The sequence below is a fragment of the Rhea pennata genome, chromosome 4 (assembly GCF_028389875.1).
Source record: "Rhea pennata isolate bPtePen1 chromosome 4, bPtePen1.pri, whole genome shotgun sequence".
NCBI lineage: Eukaryota > Metazoa > Chordata > Aves > Rheiformes > Rheidae > Rhea > Rhea pennata.
This window is the reverse complement of record NC_084666.1, coordinates 75,243,865-75,264,452: the sequence shown is the minus strand read 5'-3', so window position 1 is coordinate 75,264,452 and position 20,588 is coordinate 75,243,865. Positions and strand designations below refer to the sequence as shown.

At 42.4% G+C, this 20,588-nt stretch overlaps 1 protein-coding gene across 1 annotated transcript; it reads left to right on the top strand.

Annotated features, from left to right (window-relative positions):
* The first annotated feature begins 911 nt into the window (after positions 1-911).
* On the top strand, positions 912-20,018 carry BMP3 (bone morphogenetic protein 3). The gene is made up of 3 exons (XM_062575098.1): positions 912-1,287; positions 12,692-13,602; positions 19,827-20,018. Exons 1-3 carry the CDS (start codon positions 912-914, stop codon positions 20,016-20,018), a joined length of 1,479 nt encoding a protein of 492 aa, XP_062431082.1.
* The last annotated feature ends 570 nt before the right edge of the window (positions 20,019-20,588 follow it).

Genomic DNA, 20,588 nt, shown 5'->3' with positions numbered 1-20,588 from the left:
GGCTGGGTTGGAGGGGGGCAGAGGAGGAAGCAGAGTGCCACTGAGGAGGGCTGGCCCTGGGCAGAGGTGGGCTCAACGCCCAGCGCAGCCCAGTTACCATCCCTTCCACCTGCCAGCCATGGACGGGTGCTCAGAGCCCAGCCGAGACCTGAGATTTTCACCAGGAGGAGAATGGATGTGATTTGATTGATGATTTTTGTTTCATTGCAACCTTTTTATTTCTCTACCTGTAGAAGAGGCCGGGTGGAAGTAGGGAGAGGAACATCCCACCACCTTATCCCCTCCTGCGCTCGGGACGCAGTCGATGCCAGTGATTGAATTAGAAGAGCCAGCTCTCCCTCTGACTGTGTGTGTGCGCGCGCGTTTTCCTTTGGGTGGTGGTTTCCCCCTCGCTTTGCCTCTCGCCTGCAGCCGGAGCCGAACAAGAAGGCGGTGCGATTGGCTGCTGATTACACAGATCAGCCCCGAGAGCCGGGACTCAGACTCACACTCACGCACGCACACGCACTCCCCCCCCCCCCACACACACACACACAAAAACTCACCCGGGCTGCGCCTGCACCAGTCAAAGCAGGGGACGAGCATCCAGCCGCACTGGGAGCAGCACCTCCGCCTCTCGCCAAAAGACAACCTGCGCGGGAAGGGAAATAAACACCTTCGCTGCCAGCACCGGGAAGGACGGGCGGTTTACACCGTGGCGCTCTCCTCCCCACTTTTTTTCCTTTTTCTTTTTTCCAAAGAGGAAACCTCATCCGCGATCTTTCAGCGCAGCCCCGTCTCCGCCCCGCCGCCCTCGGGGGCTGTATCTCGCCGAAGCGAACTTCGCCGGGGGTCTCGGTCCCGCCCGTTTGCCTGCGGGCCGGGCTCGAGGGGGGCTCCGGAGCCCGCCCGGCGGGGTCGGAAGGGGCAGGATGGTGGGGTCGGCCCGCTGGGTGCTGTGCCTGTGCCTGGGCTGGGGCTGCCTGTGCCTGGCGCTGGGGGACGTGCTGAAGGCTCGCCGGGTCGGGCTGAGGAGACGAGCGGCCCCGGGAGGAGTTCGCGGCGGCCGGGCGAGAGCCGCGGCAGGTGACTACGGCCTGGGGCAGCGGCAGCAGGAGGAGCGGCGGCGGCCGGAGCGGCTGCAGCCGGGGGACAAGGTGTCGGAGCACATGCTGCGGCTCTACGACCAGTACAGCGGCAGCCGCGGCGCGCAGGCGGCGGCCCCGCGGGCGCGGGACCCCGCGGCGCCGCCCGCGCTGCACCACCGGCAGGGCAACACGGTGCGCGGCTTCCGCCCGCTGGGAGCAGGTGAGTCGGCGGCGCCGCGCCGGGGCGGCGGCCCCGGTGCCGGGGGGTGAGAGGCTGCGGGCGCCCGGGCGCAGCCGGCGGCGGGGGCGGGCTGCAGCGGCCGAGCGGGGCTCGGGCCCCGCGGGGGAGCTGCGGTGCGAAGGCGGCGCGGGCCGCCCCGCGGCCGGGGCGCTGCGCCGGGAAAGGCGCTGGCTCGGGAGAGCTCGGCCGCTGCGCCGCGACCAGCTGCCCTAGCTGCCGAAGCGGCTGGTTCTCAAGCGAGCGTGGAGGCAAATGAAACAGGCTTCAGTTCTGCACGAGTTAAGGTAAGGGGCTATTTGCACCTCTGCGAGCAGTGCCAGACCGGAGGGGCAAGCTGTCTCGCGGGATACAGCAAATTTTAGCCCCCTGGAACTTCATGTAAGGAGGAAAAGGGAGAAAAGGACAAAAAAAAGTAATGTTTCTTCCAGCAATACTGGTGTAGTTTTTGCTATAATGTTTACATTGTCTCACATACTTTTAATTACTGTCTTATCTATTCAACTCTGTATGCATCGTCCCTCCCCTAGAGTACCAAATGAGGGAGGGAAATGAGCTAATTACTATATGCTCTCTGGAGTCTCCTTTTATCAGTGCTCTGCATGTGTAGCTTCTGTTTAAATCAAGAGGTCATTTGCATATAATAGAGTAATAACATGTTTTGTGGATCGTTTAAACTGTGAAGAGTGCTCATTTTCAAACGCTGGTTCCAGTAGTGGTAGACAGAGGAAATGGGAGAAGATCTGAGTCAAAGTACAGCTTATGCATACTAAATAGTGCATTTCAACATATTTGGCAATGGCACTTAGACCAGTGTCATTCTAACTGGAGCTTTGATTATAGCCTGGCATGCACAGGTAGATTTGTGAAAAGTTTGAAGACACTTTTCATAAAAGAATATTTACAGGAGGTGGGGGTAAGGGAATGTTAGAACTGCTAATCAGTCCCAAAACCACTGCAGTCAAGTTTTAGTCTATGAAATGATGTGTGCTCATAGCCAGGATGGTGGGGTGGGATACCCTGGACGGCTGAAATGCTCGGTTCTCCAATGCACATGCATGAGTACGGCCCCTAACCCTGTGGGTCCCTGGGGGAACTGTGTCCTGGTGCCATGCACTGAACGTGGCATGCTTGCTAGGCAGCATCCCAAAACAACCGTGCCCTGGCAAAAAGGGAAGAGCACCTGGTCTTAGCTCTGCATCGCTGCAGACTGCTCCTGCTCTTTTGTCTGCCCAACTACAGCAAGGACTAAGTGTAAATGCCAGAACCCTAACATGACCATCACTGTAATATGATTATGATTCCCAAATCTACAGCATCCCAATGAACTTCCTATTTGTATGGCAACTGTTGTGCCACACATAACAGCCTGATTTGCCAGTCTCTTATTTTTCATAACACTAAAGGATTAACACAGCAGCTTTTTCACTGACAATCATCTGACAATACCAACAAGTTTCAGAGAGCTACACCAATTCTTTCCTCTCCCAGAAATCTAAATGAGAGCTGGGTGCCAAACTTTCCTTAGGTTTCCCTGGGAGTCATTACTTCTGATCCTTCAAAGGCAACAGTGTCTATTATAGGACAGTGCTGTGCAGAGATCAAATACCATGAATAATGGAATGGCTTTGGCATGTTAGATTCAGTTTACAAACACTCTCTATCATATGTTACTGCAAATATTTCTGTACAAGACAGAGGGTTTGGAGGCAGAAGCCTTAAATACATTGGTTTCAGAGGACAGAGAGCTGGGACTCCCCAGGTGCTGCTCCCACAGAACTTGTGTGTGGAAGGAATTCTCTTGTCCTTCTAATGTGACTAGTTTTCTCTATATTCAAGTCTAATATATATTGTTTTGTTCTGAAATAAACAGTGCCCTCACTGAAAAAAAAAAGGAAAAACATAATCTAAACTGAGTGATACTTGCTCCTTTAAGCGTATCTGATTGAAGATATTTATTGTTCTAAACCTAGAAGGCCTTTGGTTGAAATCCCATCTCTGTGGTCTTTCTGATTATATTTATACTCTTACTTGACGTTGGGTGGCAGCAGTCCTATAAACACACCATTCAATAATCCCTTTCCTTCGTCTCCAATACTTTCACAGTTCAAGTGCCAAAGCAATAAATTGGAAGTGGTTATAAGTTTTTTGACACTTTTATAAGTATTTATGCAAAATATTTAACCAGTTAGCTGTTGTCTTTTTCTCCCCACAGATTGCAGCAGCTCATTTGTATGGTTATTGATGGCAGGGAAGTGAATTTCCATAAAGACCTTAGATCGAATGTTCCCTGAGGGGAGTGAAAGGTGAGAACAGGGAATGAAAAGGAAAGTTTCTGACTTTTTCCCTGTTCCTTGTCTGCTCTGCTCGTTCTACAATGGAAGCAGCACATCCATAGTATTTCCTTTTGAGATTTTTTTTTCCAAATTTTCTGCTTTGAATGTTGCAACTCCTTGGTTGCAAATTCTGGTCTCCCACAGGCTCCCTCCTTATTTTTGATATGACTGTATTACTTAAATCAATTATGTTGCTGTTGCAAATTATATAATCCTGAGCTGCTAAACCCTTTAGGAGACAGCTTTATATCTGAGAGGAGCAGAACTTTCTTAAAAATCCATTAATTTCTCCCACTTCTACAGCAAGAGGCCATAAAGAAAATCTCTAGTTATTTCATTTTGCAGTGTAACCAACCAACTTAACTATATATTTTCAGGAGAGAAACTGTTTGTTTTCAGAAACACAACTCAAATATGGCTGACCAGAAAAGGCAAGGCATATGGAAATGCATGAAAGTCCACACTTCTCCCCTTAAGGATTTCTGGCTGTGGTACACTGATAGCATGTACCACAAGGGAAGCTCCTTTCCTAGATTTCTCATTGAATCCAATAGTTAAATTTTCAGGACCCTATAAAGGTATCATGTTGCATAACAAGGCCAAAAACTGGTAGGATCTGTTGAAAGGCTTCTCTGTCTTTTAGCCCAAGAAAAGAAGAGATGTCATGTATGGCAGCTCTAATTTTACAATGGATAACCAGAAAGGAAAATGAGAGAGCGAATAATGAAAACAAGCATCTTAACAGCTATTAAATGCACGTTTGTCTTTCTGTTGCTCAGTCATCTGAGGGCATAGGATGAGAACTTTGACCATGCCCATCACAAAGGTGAAAAAATCCCCAAACCTGAAATCCATTTTAAGTGTATTAAGGATATACATCAGTTATAGCCTATCCAGTTATACTCCAGCACCATTTCCTTCTTTGACTTAACCTCTCTTATTTATTTTTATGTATTAGAGTCAAAGGATGTTCAGCCTCTGATTTCTGTGACAGCTGTGTAAGGCTACAAGTACAATGTTGTGGGATATCTGTGGGGTGACACCAGCAGCCTTTGTCTTACTTAGGCCAGGTTTCATAGTGATTTCTGCTTAAATAGAAATCCTCAATTAGAGGATTTTTCTGGTCTTTGTCTGCAGGTACCACAATAGCCAGTGATTTCCCATCCCATGTGACTCTAAAATGAAAGCTAGCAGGAGGATAGGCCAATACGTGAGTTATAGCTGAACATTTTCACACTTCTGGTAAGCAGGTTGTTAAACAATGATCAAGCCTGTACATCAGTTTCTGCCCATGAATGTTTTTTTTGTTGTTTTTTTTTTCCTCCTGCTCTTTAGCAAAAGCACTGGATGGCCAGATCTTCTGTTGGTATAAATTGCTTACCATCAGTGCTTTCTGGAGAGGGGTGCTGATCTGCAGCTTCTGAGGCTCTGGACTTGGAGGAAAGATACAACCTGGAATATGTAAAACAGAAAGTAGAAAGATAAAAGCTCATAATACAAGACTTTCAGTTTCCGTTTTAAAGTAGTTCTAAATCATAGCATTGCTAAAGGAACATGTCTTGCAAATGAGTCATTTACAAATCTCAAGTTTAATTGGAGGGTCCCTCTAATGATGTTACAGTAAAACTGTACGGTCAAAAATTGCTTTAAACTCTTTTTTTATTGACTGAATTTCAATTAATTCTAGGTATTGCACCTGCCCTGGGCCAATATTTGTGGTTTCAGAACTATGTTGTCCTCTTCTATAAATGCTTTTCTTTCCTTTGTTGCGGTATGAAACGCCCACTCAAACAAGGGAAACCAAGTACTGCACAGGGAAAACAGCTAGTCACTGACTGCCATAAGACTGAAAAAAAACAGCAGGGGTGAAATTCTAGTCTTTTTCAGCTCCAGTAACATTAAAGGTCTTTCATAAAAAATAGCTTTAAAACATTGAAGTTGAAGCAGGGGAGGGTGTGGGATATATTTTTTGATACAACCCTATACATACAGTGCAAACAGGAGCATCATGCTAGATTTTTGGCAGAAGGAACTTGAAAGGTGTTAAGTTTTATTTTAGGCAGTTCATGCCTGACTCTGCAAACTTAATTCTAAGGCAGAGACAGTATCTGTAGGTTTGGCCTCTCAGGACCAGACCCAGAATTTGAGTTTTCTGGCTTCTGTCACTCTGTCTCTCACTATGCTATCACGCACACTTACAAACAGTGCTTGCAGCCTCTGGTCAGTCACAGCGTCTAGAGCACGTAGCTCCCCAAGTGAAGAGTTCTGTTCTCCAGGGGACAGGCTGCACACACAGTCTGGTCTTCAGACACCAACCTATTTCTGGCAAGTAAAGTGGAATTAATCAGGACTGCAAGGAGAAATGTCAGCCTTTTGTGTTGCCCCTTCGCAGATTCATGTACTTTTCTGATGCTTCTTATCCTACCTCATTAGCGTATGCTACCTTTGGTTTGATACCATGTTTAGTTTTCAGACCTGTTACGCCCTTTCTACTTAAAATGTATGAAAAATAGATCACTAATCACTGTGCAACGTTTATCATGTGCAGTGTACATATTTGTGTTTTTTGTAGCATAAAATCTGCATGAAAGTTAGTCTGTGAGTCTGCACAATCACTGCTTTTTAAAGTTCTTTATTTAAGTTATTGTGGCTTTAATCAGGGTGATGAGTTTTTATTTTTGTATGTCAAGTTACTAGCTGCTATAACCTTAGCTGTTTTGCTGAAAGAATTAATAAAATCTATTTGGCCCAAAGTTTTATGTTCTTTAGAAAGCAAAGACAGGATTCTGTATTTTTTCTTCTGCAATACTCAAATTAATAAGGGGGAAAGTAGCAATCAAGTAAGAACAAAGATGTGAGGAAAGAAGAAACCTAGCTCCCAAATTTGTGTTCCCAGCCTGCAAGTTGTTTCCGTTTCCAGCTCTCAATGAACTTTCGTAGTTGGGCTATGAACCCACAAAAACATGATTTTACAATGGAAACACTGATACATTAACTGTGTACTGGCACAAGGGCACCACTTTAATATCTCATTTAAATGATGGCTAATGATGACTATATAACTAAATAGCCCTCATTATTGCATCCTTTTTCACCCATGGGATAGATTTGGCAGTTCATAAAAATGTCAGTGCATCCTCTATAAAGGTAAACACACCACATGTTAGTGGACCTGTTCCAGCTTATTGATGCTTGGAAATGCCCCTTGTAACATGAATATGTTCATGCTGGTGATGTCATTCTCCACAGACCTGCTGCTTTTTCTTAAAATACCTTTTTAGTACTAGTTACAGTAACAGGCAGTGTTGTGGGTTATTGTGGGAGGGTGAGGAAGCACAGGCCACGCCTCTGAAGATTCAGCAGGTACAAGTACTTTGGTTCAAGTGCTGTGATGGTCTAAGCCACCAGTAAATGCAGTGGCAGCTGTAACACTACTGTCTTGTGAGTGAGAGCACATCCTGAGATGGTGTCAGAGAGATGACCACCTGCATGACACAGCAAGGTATTTCTGCTCTAGACCTGAAAACTCTGTACCTCTCTCCACCCTCCCTTGGTGAAATCTGTCAGCCCCTCTAGCAGAGAGTGGGGAAGTAGCCCTGGCCCAGTGCAAGCTTTGCCATGGTGTTGGGTGTCTGGGTTTCATTTAAGAAAGGCAAGATGGCACAGGTGAATTATAGCTTGCATGTGACAGTTATACAGACTAAGGAGGCCAGTTCAGTCTGTAGCCTATTCATCTAGCTGCATTTGGCTCCCTGTTACATTCTGCATGAATACAAGAATTGAAATGTTTTTTGTGTGAAGTACTTTGCTGCACCAACCTATAGCTGCTGTTTCAAACCTCCACATGGTATAGGCAGGCAATACTATAAGTGCACTGATGCCCGTCTTACCTACTGCAATTCCAAAGAGCTCTGTGCTGCAGAGCTTGGTTTTCAAAACTCCTCAGCAGGCAGGCTGTGCAAACACGTGGTGATTCCTTTAAGAAGAGAGGAGATTGCTGATAAACTCTGGCCTCAGAATATCTAGAAGCTACCAATGTATTCCTTGCATATAGTTCTGTTCCTTCCACATATTTTCCCTTTGCTTCCCGCCCCCCTCAAAAAAAAAAAAAAAAAAAAAAAAAAAAAAAAAAAGTCTTCTCCTTATGTGCTTTGTTGCTGAGAAGTCTTCTGCACTTCCTGTTTTGTACTGCAGGAATAAAGCTGAGTTAACAGAACTCTCTTTAAGTAAAGGCTAAAAGACTGGCTCAATTAAAAGTGCTCTAATGGAAATCTGCTGCTTACAGAGTTGGGAGGGATAAAAAATGAGCCAGGGAAGTTACTGCTACTCCAACAGTAATATTGAGTTGCCACTGCATTGCGTTGTACACTGGTGTGAGTGTGTGTGTGAGATTACCACTTACAAATGCCCAGAGATACAAAACAGAATTTTTACAGGCAGTAAGGTTGTGTTGTTGTGTGCTTCTCACCCCCTGCAATTCTGCCCCAGTTGTTGCCTGCAGTGCAGGGACACCCAGGGCTCCTAAGTTCTTCCCACAGCTGCCTTATCCCAAGAGCTGGGCAAGGCAGAAGGAGACTTTCTGTCCAGCATCACTCAGAGTTGTCACACTTCAGCATCAAATACTTCAAAGAGCACGTGTGTACACCTGGGCCACTGAGCATTTTACACCTGGGCAACTAGCACAAAGAAAGCTGCTACAAATGTTTAATGTTTCAACATTTTGGTAGATACTGAAAACAGAGAAAAAGCTATTATGATGCCATGATCTTCCACTGCTTTTTTCTCCCCCCCCCCCTTCAGTGTGCAAAGTGTTTTTGTTTTTCTTTTTAATTGCTAGACAAATAGAGGGCTGTGTTGCAAGTAGATTTTTGTTAAGTATAAGACCTTAAAGCTCTTCTTATAGCAGGCAAACTGACTGGAGTCCTAAGCTGGGTTTAGACAGTCTGGCTTCTATTCCTGGTCTCTCCACTGGCTGCTAAGCAATTGTCAAAGGACTTTGCTCTGTAGTTTGCCACCCTCCTCCTCCCTTCCATTTAAAACTGAGGTATTGATAACATCCTAGGAAACATCTTTTAATTAACATTTACAGGATATTAGAGTTGCTAAACCCCTAGCTGGATTTGCTTTGGGGTTTTGTTTGTTTGGGGTTCTTCAGGTTTGGCAAGGGGGGAAATCAGTCAATCTGCATAAGCAATTATAAAGACTAACATCTCAGCTCACATCAGTCATTAGAGCAAGCTGGATGAGGCTCATGGAAAGCTTCCTGCTTTGCAATAAAATTGTTAGATGCTACTCAATACCTCCTTCATTAATAGTTCAAATTATCCTACTGTGGGATCTTCAACAGTCTGTGTACTCTGGGTTTGAGGCTGAAGTTTCTAAAGTTTCACTGTGAAACTGAATTTTGCTGAGGAGAAGCTGCATTTACTGGTGTTTAACAGATGAATCTCCCCTTATGTATCTGGCATTCTTAAGGGTAATTAGTAGCTTGGGGGATGCGCATTTAAGTTCACTGCTAAGAGTTAGTTATCACTGTCACACAAAGGATATAATTGACACAGTGTCCTAAGCTCCGACAGAAACCCAAGTCATACAGTTGTGTTGTTCTGAGATGAGTCCCAGCAAATCCATAGAACATCTGCACTGGCTGCTAATAACTGCTTTCAAGATGACAATGCATTTTGCAAATTTAATTATTTGAAAACTTTTGTGAGCTGTTTGAGCATGGAGGTCTTTCAGTAAGAAAATAGCTCCACCTACCGCTAGCACTTAGATTTTGGTGTAGTTAAGTACTGAGAGTAGCTTTTTGGGTTTTGCTTTTAATCAAAAGTATATATTCCTCCTGTGTCAGCTTTATGCCAGCTGAAGTTTCTTTATAAACAAAAGCAGCTTGTTTTGTGTTCTACTACAATATGTCGATTTAGAACAGGCAGTATTTGTTAAATGGAATTCTTATTAAAAGTGAAAATCAAAACTTGTGATTCAACATACAACAGTGATACAAAAAAAAAAAGGCCCTTCATAAATAGGCATGCATGAGACATCATAAATTCTAGTACCTAAGACTGATGGACTTAATGCTCTGCCAAATTATATATTAACCTTATTATATTAGGGATTACAAACCAAGCAGAGATCAGGTGTTCATATGTGCTTGCTACAAATGTAATAAATAGCTGCTTTGGGGCTTCATAAATTAAAAGTAGGATTGAACCCATGGAAAATCTATTTTCCCAGTAATAAGTAATAGGTAGAAATTGGATGGATTTGTTATGTTAATTTTCAGCTATTGGAAACTTACCTGTCAGAACCTATGTGATCCATTGTCAGGCTGGGCTGAGTGAATAAATAAGGCTGTCTTGCCTAGACGATTTGTAGGGTGTTTTTTTTTTTTTTTTTTTGGTCTCCTACCCCACCATTTGTGTGGAAAGCATGTGATGATTTTTCCCTACTTTCAAGAAGCAATGCACATGATATACCTGGGAGGGGGGTTCGGTCTTTCTAGTGAGTTGATTCCTGCTTTTTTAAAATACATTTTGTTCTCCAAAATACCGTTTTTTTTTTGTTGTTGTTCTTTTTTTTTTTTTTTTTTTAAAAAAGCCACTTAGGTTTTTGGGAAGGGCTGGGAAGGAAGAGGATCAATATGGTCATTTGATGGGCACACTTGAATGGTGTTACCAGATATGATATTGCCAGTCAGAGCCTGGAAGCCCAGAATGTCACCTAGAACATAAAGCAATAAAAATTTTTGAAAGATCAGTACTGGAAATTATTTTTTTTTCACTTGCTTGGGCAGAGGACTTAGTGGAAGTGAGCGAGGCTGTTCTTCCATACCCCGCAGGCATGTCTGCCTGATCCTTGGAACAAAAAAAGGGGGAGGGCAAACAAAACTCTCAAAACTTGCAAACTCTGTAAACTCTAAATTCTCTTCACCCTCTGGAAAGGGTTTTGATGTGCCATGATGTCAAAGAAACATTTAACTTAGTGTTCCCTTGTTTTCCTAATGTGTTGGGTTGTTTCCAGCCCTTTTGGGGGCTGTAGAGCGTACCTTTGTTTTACTATATTTGACTTTTCCATATAGCCTAGTTTTACAGCTCTCAATAGCACCTTAACATTTGTATCTATATTTCTCCTGTTCTGAGGGACAGATATAAACACAGTCCAACCAGGAAATTTTAAAATAAAAATTAAGCCTCACCCCCAAGCCTTTCTGTTGCACCCTGCAGGGGTTTAAAGTAGTCAGCCATGTGTTTTCACAGATCAGGCCTGTGTTATGATTGCATCTTTGGGTTTGTGCAGAATACCTGTGGTTAGGTTGACTTCTCTAATTTCACATCTGTGGAAATCCCACTTTCCACTGCATCCCTCCTAACTGATACAGTAACATCCTGACCACGATGAAGTATTTTCCTTGGCTTATTTCCTTTTGCACAGAGGCAAGTGGGTGCATTTTGACCCCTTCCTCTCCCCCCAGCATACTCCCTTCCCCCAAAACATTTAGTTTTAATGCTTTCTTTTGGTTATCAGGGTTGCTGTAGTACTGTCGATCTATCTCCAGCTACACTAGTAAATATCTTGTGTGGCAGCTCTGACTATCATGAAAATTAATTAAACATCCTAGGTGGAATGACTAAATTTACCTCATGTAACTGAAGCAGCCCAAGGCCTGCTTATTCTAGAGGCAAACTTATGTTATGATCAGTATCTAACTCAGCCAAAAGGCTGTTAGACAAGCTTGTGTGCCTTTAGCTCATTACAAATGATGAATTCTGTCTATCTGTCTCTCTCTCTCTCTCCACAACTGATATCCAAGCCTTAAAAATGATTAAACAATGATTCTCACCTGGTATTTCTCCTCTCCATGTCTTCAGAAGCAGGCCATATTTCTTTGTGGGAAATGCTGTTGTTAGTAATTTATACTTGCTACTGTGACCAGCTCCAGCCCTGTGGTTATGAAGGGCTCTGGTCAATGAACTGTGCATGTGAAGGTTACACTGCCCATTTGAGGGGCCAATAACTTGGTCTTATTCTCATGGGGACATGGTTAGTATTATGTGGAAGTATCCTTTGTACCTCAGTTTGTAACTCAGGAATTAAACTGGTCTTTTGGTTTAGCTTTTCAAATATTCAATTCTTTGTTTGCTTACCCATTTTGCATCTTGATATATGTATGCAGCTGTAACAAGTGTTAATAATTAGGTCCCTCTTTAAGAATCTCTTTCACAACTTAGAAGCTAGGAATAAATGCACCCATGCCCCTGAAGTCCCTATCTTGTAGATGGAGCCCAGATGATCACAGAGGAGCAGGGGGGAGGCTTTAAAGGAGCTATGGCAACACTAAGAATCATACCCCATTGGAATCCAGACTTTTCCTCTTTACTACAGTCACTAATAATGAAGTGAATCTTTTGTTTATGACTGTGGCTTATCAGTATAATGGACATTTACGAACAATTCAATGTGTAATAAAGCTAATGCGAGTCTTTCTCAAACTTCAGCTGGGTCTGGACTAAGGTGTGAGTCAGTGCTGTTGATGTCCCATTTTTCTTGGACAGACAATTCTTTAGGCAGGGCATACCAAGGCAGGCATAATCATCTAAGATTCATTCTGGGGTGGCAGGGGAAGAGGATGAGAGGAGGAAGAGGGGACATTTAAAAAAGAAGAAGAAGAAAAGAGCAAAACCTTACGTTGGTATTGCTCAAGTTTACAGATGATGTGTACAGTCTTTAATGCATCTCTTACCAAGTTGTGATCCTGTGACCAAGTTTATTTGCTGAATTCAGAGGAGCAGTGGTAAATACATGAATATTTCCGGATGGAGATATATACTGCAAGAGAACCAGACAGAAAGCATGTGATTTAAAACCACTAGTTGGCTAACTGGGTCATCATTCTGAATAGAGGCCTAAATCTGCTCCCAGAATATTGCATGCAAATTTCCTCTGAACTTAATGTATAACATAGAAAGTAACACATCTAGTCCAAAAGGACTAGACGTCTCTAACACTTTGAATTACCCATATTCTTATGTAAATATTTATTCTTCTAGGGAGCCCTGGAAGCCAGGAGCTATATGTTTTTAACTTAACCTCACTCACCAAGTCTGAAAATATCTTGTCAGCTGCAGTATATTATTATATTGGTGATCTGCTGAACGCTAGTTGGAACTGCTCTCAATCCAGAGACTGTTCTCATCACAGGCACAGGAAACCTGAAATTCAGATTCATCTGTCAGTTTGGACTTTTCCCTCTGTTAGGAACCAGACTCGGAGTCTGGGACATTTCCTAATAAATGTCTCCACTGCTTACCAGGATGTCCTTTCTTGGCAGTGGAAGGATATCACTCATGTCCTGCATGAAGCAAAACAAAACAATGAGCTTTTGATCAGTGTCAAAATGGATTTGAGTAGCCATCACCCGTGGAAAAGGGTACCTTCTCGCTATGAACCCTACATTCTGGTATACGCCAATGATTCTGCTATTTCAGAGCCGGAGAGTGTTGTCACTAGTTTGCAAGGGCACCGTAATCCCCTGGTGAGGATCTTTCCCAGGACAGAAAAACATGTAAAGAGCAGCCTCAGCAAGCGACGGCGGAAACGCTCCACAAATGTCCTGTTGCCACTGCAGAATAATGAGCTTCCAGGAGCCGAATACCAGTACAACGAGGATGAGAGATGGGAAGACAGAAAACCCTACAAAACCCTCCAGCCACAGCTGGCAGAGAGGACAAAGACTAAGAAAAAGCAGAGGAAAAATCACCACCAGAAGAGCCAGACTCTCCAGTTTGATGAACAAACCTTGAAGAAGGCAAGGAGAAAGCAGTGGAATGAGCCAAGGTACTGCTCCCGGCGCTACCTCAAGGTGGATTTTGCAGACATCGGTTGGAGCGAGTGGATAATTTCCCCTAAATCCTTTGATGCCTATTACTGTTCAGGAGAATGCCAATTCCCAATTCCAAAGGTACGGTGTTTATTGATTCTTTTACACTGTCTGTTACTATCCCATCACTATAAAGCAGGAATACTCATATAGGCTTTATAAACTATGCATTTTTTCCCAATATCAGTAAAATCATGGTCGTCTCCTATTACATATTAGAATACAGTATAGATAAGTTATATCTTCATGTTTTGTGCTACAAGGAATAGTGGTTAAAAGAGTTAGTATGAAGACAGACTTGCAAAGATAATGGAAAAAAAACTACATATGAATATTTTTTTTGTCCAGAAACCAAGTAGCTATAAAACACTTTCTGAATAGTGCTAATGATGTGTGAGATTGTTATTAACCTTTTTAACAAACAAACAATTTCCTGGGTCTGTCCTATATTGTTAGACAGTAGTAGTTATGCCATGAAGTCTCTGCTGGCAAACTAGAAGTGGCATCAGTCAGGATAGCGCACTCTAGGGTAAATGTGTGCCTCATGAGGCATTAATTTTACAGTGAAAGAGTGAGTCTGTGGAGCTGTAGGAGTGGTTGTGATGCTCAAAATGTAAAAAGATCTGAATGAATCACTTGAATAACACCTGCTAAAGAGGACTGTGGTATCCACACAAGGCCATTCTAAGCTATAACTACAAATGCAGTGGATCCACAGGCAATAGATCCTGGCAAACTGACTCCCAAAATACCCTCCAGTTTTGATTAGATTCTTCCATGGGATTTGCAAGAAAGGCTTATGCTATTCTGGCCTCATGACTTAGATGGATATCCTTGGCTTCTTAAAATCAAATGCCCAATCTCATTATTAGTGGCATGCTTCCCCCAGCACCTACCAAAACCTGAAAATAGGATGCAGCATTTAATATTGCCCTAAAAAATAATGCCTGCAGGAAATTCCAGTAAAGTAGGGCTTTTGGTCTCACTGTAACCCGCTCAGAAAAAAATGGTATGCGATACCGGAACAGTTTGGATATTTTAATTCAAAGGAGTGCACAAAAATAAGGTTTCTTTATGTCAGGTGACCCTGGCCCCTAAAATACACTTCACTTAAAATGAGCAGCCTACTATGGGCCACCATCAGTAGAAAGAAAACAGTAAAATACGCCTTGGACAAGCAGTAATTCTCTTGGAAGTCATTTTCAGTGAAGTTCGTATGTGTTTATGATTAACTTAGGGAAAAAATGTGTAGCAACTTCTCAGAAAGGCTTGAAGGTGTCTCAGTGTAAGCCCAAAAGTATTTAGGTACCTATTTCCCAAGATTATCAGCTCCAGTTCTTTCAGCTCTCAAAGAAGTAAATGATAGTTGAGGTAGTAGCTCCCAGGATCTAGCATTTCCTAGAGCATAACCATTCCACTCCAGTCATTTGACATGCTTTTTTTATATTTGGCAGACATGCAAAATAGGTATTTACTTACTGAGACTGAAATGGCTTCAGGAAAAGCTCTCTCTTAATACTGAATATATATCATATATTTTGAGTGAGCCTATGCCTGATGCAAAGCGAGTGGGAAGAACTCTCTTTGCCTTCAGGAAGATACAGATCAAACCTAAAAATGCTTGATAATGTGCTGTAGAGCAAACAAGGCTTTTTCCAAAATCACTTTGAATGTAGTTGTTTTAGAAGCACTTGTTACTGGTCTTTGCCTTCTCCTCCTGGAATCTAGTCCTGCTAGAGCTGGTGGGAAATTCCTAATCTGAGACAAAAATCAAGTCTCTCTCAAGGAGTCGAGATCAGGCTTTGAGAATATGGATTCTCTAGTAGCAAAAAGGGTAAAATATCTTTAGGGAGACACACAAAACTCCAGAAACCAAAAGCACAGTAACAATAAAGAGGCAATGTAATAATAAGGTCATTTTCCTTACATAGGGGCTTTGTTAGTAACTGCACCCAGAAATCCCTGATGTGCTCCAGAAACTCAGAGCCTAGTTCCCACAGTAGTTTCAAATCTCTGGAAATAAACACAGTGAGCTATACAAATGCTCCTACAAGTAAAGCTCCCTGAGATCAGTTTAGTACCAGTGGTTCTGAAGAGGTAAAATGAAGTTTAATTGAAGGTTAAACTTGGAGGCATGACAGGGAGGTACTTAGAGTGCATACAGCTGAAGGATAGTTAACAGGTATTTTGCTTGGGTGAAAAATGATCCAGCTTTATCTGTGAGTTGTCCATCTTTGGCTAATTTCCCCCAAAAAATGATAGTCTGCACAAAAACATTTTCTAATATGCAGAGCCAAATTTATTTCTGCCAAAAGCAGGTTGTGCTTTGCTGCAAATAGTAGCATAGACCTCTGATAGGTTATATTTTAACTTTGTCCACCCAAGTGAGTAGACTCGCAGTATTGGCTACTACTGTCATTGTAACTGAACCTAGCAGTCTCACGGGAGATCTCTCCCTCCTCCTCCTCCTCCTCTTCACTCCTCTACTCTCCATCTGGGATAGGCATGTACAACACAATCAGTGGTCCCTGCTCTCGAAGAGCTTGCAGTAGAAAAAGGCAAGAAATAAAAAGGGGAGATGAGTGGGCAAATAAAACAAAAATTAAACGACTTCTCTGAGATGAATCAAAAGGTCTGATTGTCATGAATTAAGCCTATAGCCCAAGCCTACCAGTGCCTTAACTAGGACATCAGTTTTCTTCCAGGAACTCTTGCTAAAAGACATGATCCCACCTTTCTGTGCAAAACTGCCTACACTTGGTTGGGTGAGGAATATAGAAGCAGAGAGTTATAGTTATTTAGACATTGTAAAGCTTAATACTTGCTGCCATGTACTACAGAGAGAACTAGTTTGTTAGGTAGTTGAAACCCTGTCATGAATCAAGTTCCCTGAAAGCAACTGGTAAATTTCTGTTCATACTGGAATTCTGAAAACTTCTTTTTGTGCACTTTTTTAATCATGTAAAAAACCCCACCTTGTTTTCCAGTGAAAATGAAAAACTAAATATATGTAAAGATGAAACAAGCGTCTTTCAGAGCCACGTGTTATTCTTGAACCATACATAATATCTGGTGCTACTAATAGGACTGCATTTGCAAAATAATACTATAACCATCAGGCAATTACACACTAATCTGTGCCTATGGGTATATAATGTTCCCTTGCTGAGGGCGAGCTCCTAAAATTGACAACCTGTTGGACAATTAAGAACAGATGTGCCTCTTCCCTCTCCACCTCCAAATTTTGCAGCCCTACCCTTTCCCTGATTTCAATTAGCTGGCTTGACTGCTGTCAGATCCACATGTGCTGGGCTTGCAGAACACCACAGAGCATACAGGCCAGGCAGATTTTTTCCCAGGTCAGGAATGAAAGCTCATAACTGACATTATTTGCCCCCACTCCTAATACATCTCTAATGAAATTCAACAGGGTAGCAAGTCTCCCAAGGACGCATGCAGCTTAGCAGGTGCAGCCTTAGCCACAGCTGGACTCATTCACAGATTTGGCAGTTCAGAGTTAGTTTTTCCCTCCCACTGGTCCTCCCGGCCTCCCCTCCCTCTTCTTCTCTTAATAGAAAATCTTTGCCTGCTTTTTATTAGCATGTGCTGGACAGAGCATATGCAGCCTTGAGGCAAAGATGACTTAACTCTCCCTCTACTTATACAGGGCATAATGCCAGTCGAGTACTCCAGGGTGGGTTTTGGTTTTCTGAAAAGCACTCAGCTTTGGGCTTTACTCTGGTCCCAGTTAAATTCCCCATTGGCAGAAGCAGAGTTATGCCAAGGCTAGTTATCCTCAAAATTGCACCTTAAAGGCCAGGAGCACTGTATTCATGACAGGCATCAAGTCAGTACGGAGGATGTTCTTTATCAAAAAATACCCACATAAAATAGACACATTTCTTGCTGAGCTCATGTATAACAGAATGACAGGGGGTATCTAGGCTATTTTCACTGATATCACAAGGTCTGTGAATAATATTAGAGAGGAGTGCTGTACGTAAAAGCATATTTGCTTCTGAACAGCTCCCTGGGACGTAACATAGCTCAGGGCCCAGCCCAAAGAGGGAACTCAAGGAAGAGTTTAAAACTCCACCCAGTCAGATTGACTGATTAGCTGTATCAAAACTTCAGCCATTACAGAATGGCATGGTGCCATAAACCAGTGAATCGCTGGTCTGCTCTTCAGTACAGTATAATTATGTCTGACAATTTCAAACTCGATGAGTAGAAAACAAAAAAGGAGAAAAGAATGTGCACTCTTTAAGAAACGGTACCAGTGGTACAGAATCTACATCTGAAGATAAATTAAGGTTTCCAGTGAGACCTTTTCTGAAAAAAAGGTATTCTGAAACCTTTTTTGAATTCCAGTTCCACTGGTAATGGGGATAGCATGTCAATCCAATTTAGATGATATTGTTTTAACCTTTTGACATCTGATCAGAAGGCTTGGAAGACCTAAATTTTTGCCCCGATGACTTTTGTGGAGTCTGCTCCATTAGAATGGAGTAAGGGAATGAGTCTGCATGCTACTTGAGCTTTCACATCCCTTTGCAAGCAGTATTTATACAAAAATTTGAATTGCATACAAATCTAACAAACTCTATAAAAATCTGTATAAACTACTGCTGAGTAATATAGGTGCTCTTGAATTAAAAATAAACAAACAAATAAAAGTTCCTCAGCTCGTCTGCATGCAAGATAGGTTCCTTATCAGAAGGAGGAAAACTGTTCAGATTATGTTTAATGTGTGTACAGAAGAGCTGAATGCTCCCAAGTGAATCCTTTCCAGTTCTGTGTCAAATGGTTCCTGTTCTCATTTGAGACTAGTTTCAACAGCATGATACAGAAAACGTCTGTTCTGATTCATTTCTGTTGGAAATTACAGAACATCTGTCTCTGCAAGAAAGAAGAAAAATGCAATTCGCATTAGTTGTGAGATAAGTTGTCTTAAGCAGGGAGAGGTTAGACATTCATGTGTATTGCCAGCAGAACTGGAAGCAGATACCTCAAAATGTACTGATATGCTACAAAAATGATACAGTGAGCCAGAATCTCACAGTTATTCCTGCGCTTTTTGCATGCAAGTTTGTTAGGACTTACAAATGGGGTAGTTACATATCTAATCCTCATCACCGATTTTTCAAGGGACAAATCATCTCTCACACCAGCAAAACTGCAGATTGCAAATTTGGCCCAAATGATCCTATTCCATATATTTCTTAGTGCATCTGACTGACCGTATCGAACAATGTGATTCCCAGGGTGTTTGTGTAAGTGGAGCTCTCAAATGCATTGTTAAAATTTCTCTCTTGTGAAAAAAGCCTTAGGCTAAAAAGTATGTTTTGTGCATTTCTCATGCTCACCTACCATAACTACTACAGATATTTGATTCTAGGAGGGTTTGAGGGTTCAGAGATAAAATGTAATATATTCATTTTTCATTTGTCTGACTAGTCAGATTTGTTTTTTACTTATAACAAACCAAAATACGTTCCTATTTACATGAATATAAAGGCAGAAAACCCTGTCCTTTGGAGCAAAATGTCACTGTAGTATGACGTACAACTGACTTGGGATTTGGGAGCTTTGTTATTCAGTAATGTCACTGATGGTGTATGTTACAGAAGAAAGATGCACGTAGTCAAATTTACAGTAGAACAACGTGAGCTATTTAGCAGGAAAGAATAAAGAAATCAACAAAACCTTGCAAGACAGGAAACTGGCACAATTAACACAATGGTTTAAAGCAGTGCCATTCTCTCCTCTGTACATACCTCATCCACTTTTGTTATTCCTGATGCACCCACATTCCATCAGACTAGCTTCACAGCATACAGGGTATATTTATTTAGCTCTCCTAGTGAATCAGCTTACTAGTATGAGGCTGACTGCCTCACTCCTGTCATACAAGTTTTATGACTAAACTGCAGCCTGCAGGTAACTAACTTCACATGGGAAGAGACTTCCTTGACCTACAGGTACGCCTTGTTTCAAGGCCTGTTGCATGGGTGTTTTCCTAGAAAGGCATGTCTCAGGGAAAGTCAGAGGTTGCCCTGTTCCCATGAAAGTTGTGGAGCAACAGTGACATCCAGTGGCCTGCAGAGCCTGCGGCTGGCTTAAGCACGTACGGCGATGGCAACTGGAAACGGTCCCGAGTAAAAGACATCGTTTACACCTAGACAGTCACTTGGCCTCCACAGGGCCTCTCCTCAAGAAGCTAAGATTTTTCCAAAGCATTGGGAAACATGGGTCTGTTTTGGAATGAGTGCATTTTTGTTTTCTGCTTTATCTTTTTCTTGCAGGCCTTGAAGCCCTCAAACCATGCCACCATCCAAAGTATAGTGAGAGCTGTTGGGGTTGTCCCAGGCATTCCTGAGCCTTGCTGTGTTCCTGACAAAATGTCTTCTCTTAGCATCTTATTCTTTGATGAAAATAAGAATGTGGTTCTTAAGGTCTACCCCAACATGACAGTGGAGTCCTGTGCATGTAGATAACATCTCAGCAGACCCCTTTGAAATGGTGATCAGTTACTATTTTGTTATTATTTTTCATAATTTCTACTTTTGTTTGCACTGCCAATGCGTTTCATTCTGCAAAAAAGAAAATAAATCTGAATAAGAGGACGGAATGGATTCTGAATAGACATTCCAAGGAAGGGTAATATGAAAACTTAATTCATCTTTGGATTTGACCAAGAGGTAGGTCTTGGCAATGGGGACTGACTGTTTCTGTTGAAAAACAGAAAGAGAAATTTACAGAAGACTCTTCAAGATTTTAGAGACTGTCAGAAGGACATATTGATCTATTTTTGTACAAGATTTTGGAAACAGCAGCAGCTGTTAATTCTTATCTCCATTCTTTTAGTGACTAATTGGGATGGAGATTAGAAATACACTATTCATTTTAAATGCTAAGCTTTCTGCTTTAGGTTACTGAGTAGAGCACAGCAAGTAAGAAAAAACTAAACAAATCTGACATTCTAAGAGCCTTAGATAATCCAACTTAGACATATATTTCCTCAGCATGACATGTCACTGACTGTGTATGTGTATTCATTTTCATTA

Excerpts from the sequence above, each read along its gene's own strand:
- BMP3 (XM_062575098.1), top strand. The coding sequence starts at position 912 with ATGGTGGGGTCGGCCCGCTGGGTGCTGTGCCTGTGCCTGGGCTGGGGC. Across the intron at positions 1,288-12,691 it reads CTTCCGCCCGCTGGGAGCAG|GGAGCCCTGGAAGCCAGGAG; the intron begins GTGAGTCGGCGG and ends TTATTCTTCTAG. Across the intron at positions 13,603-19,826 it reads GCCAATTCCCAATTCCAAAG|GCCTTGAAGCCCTCAAACCA; the intron begins GTACGGTGTTTA and ends TTTTTCTTGCAG.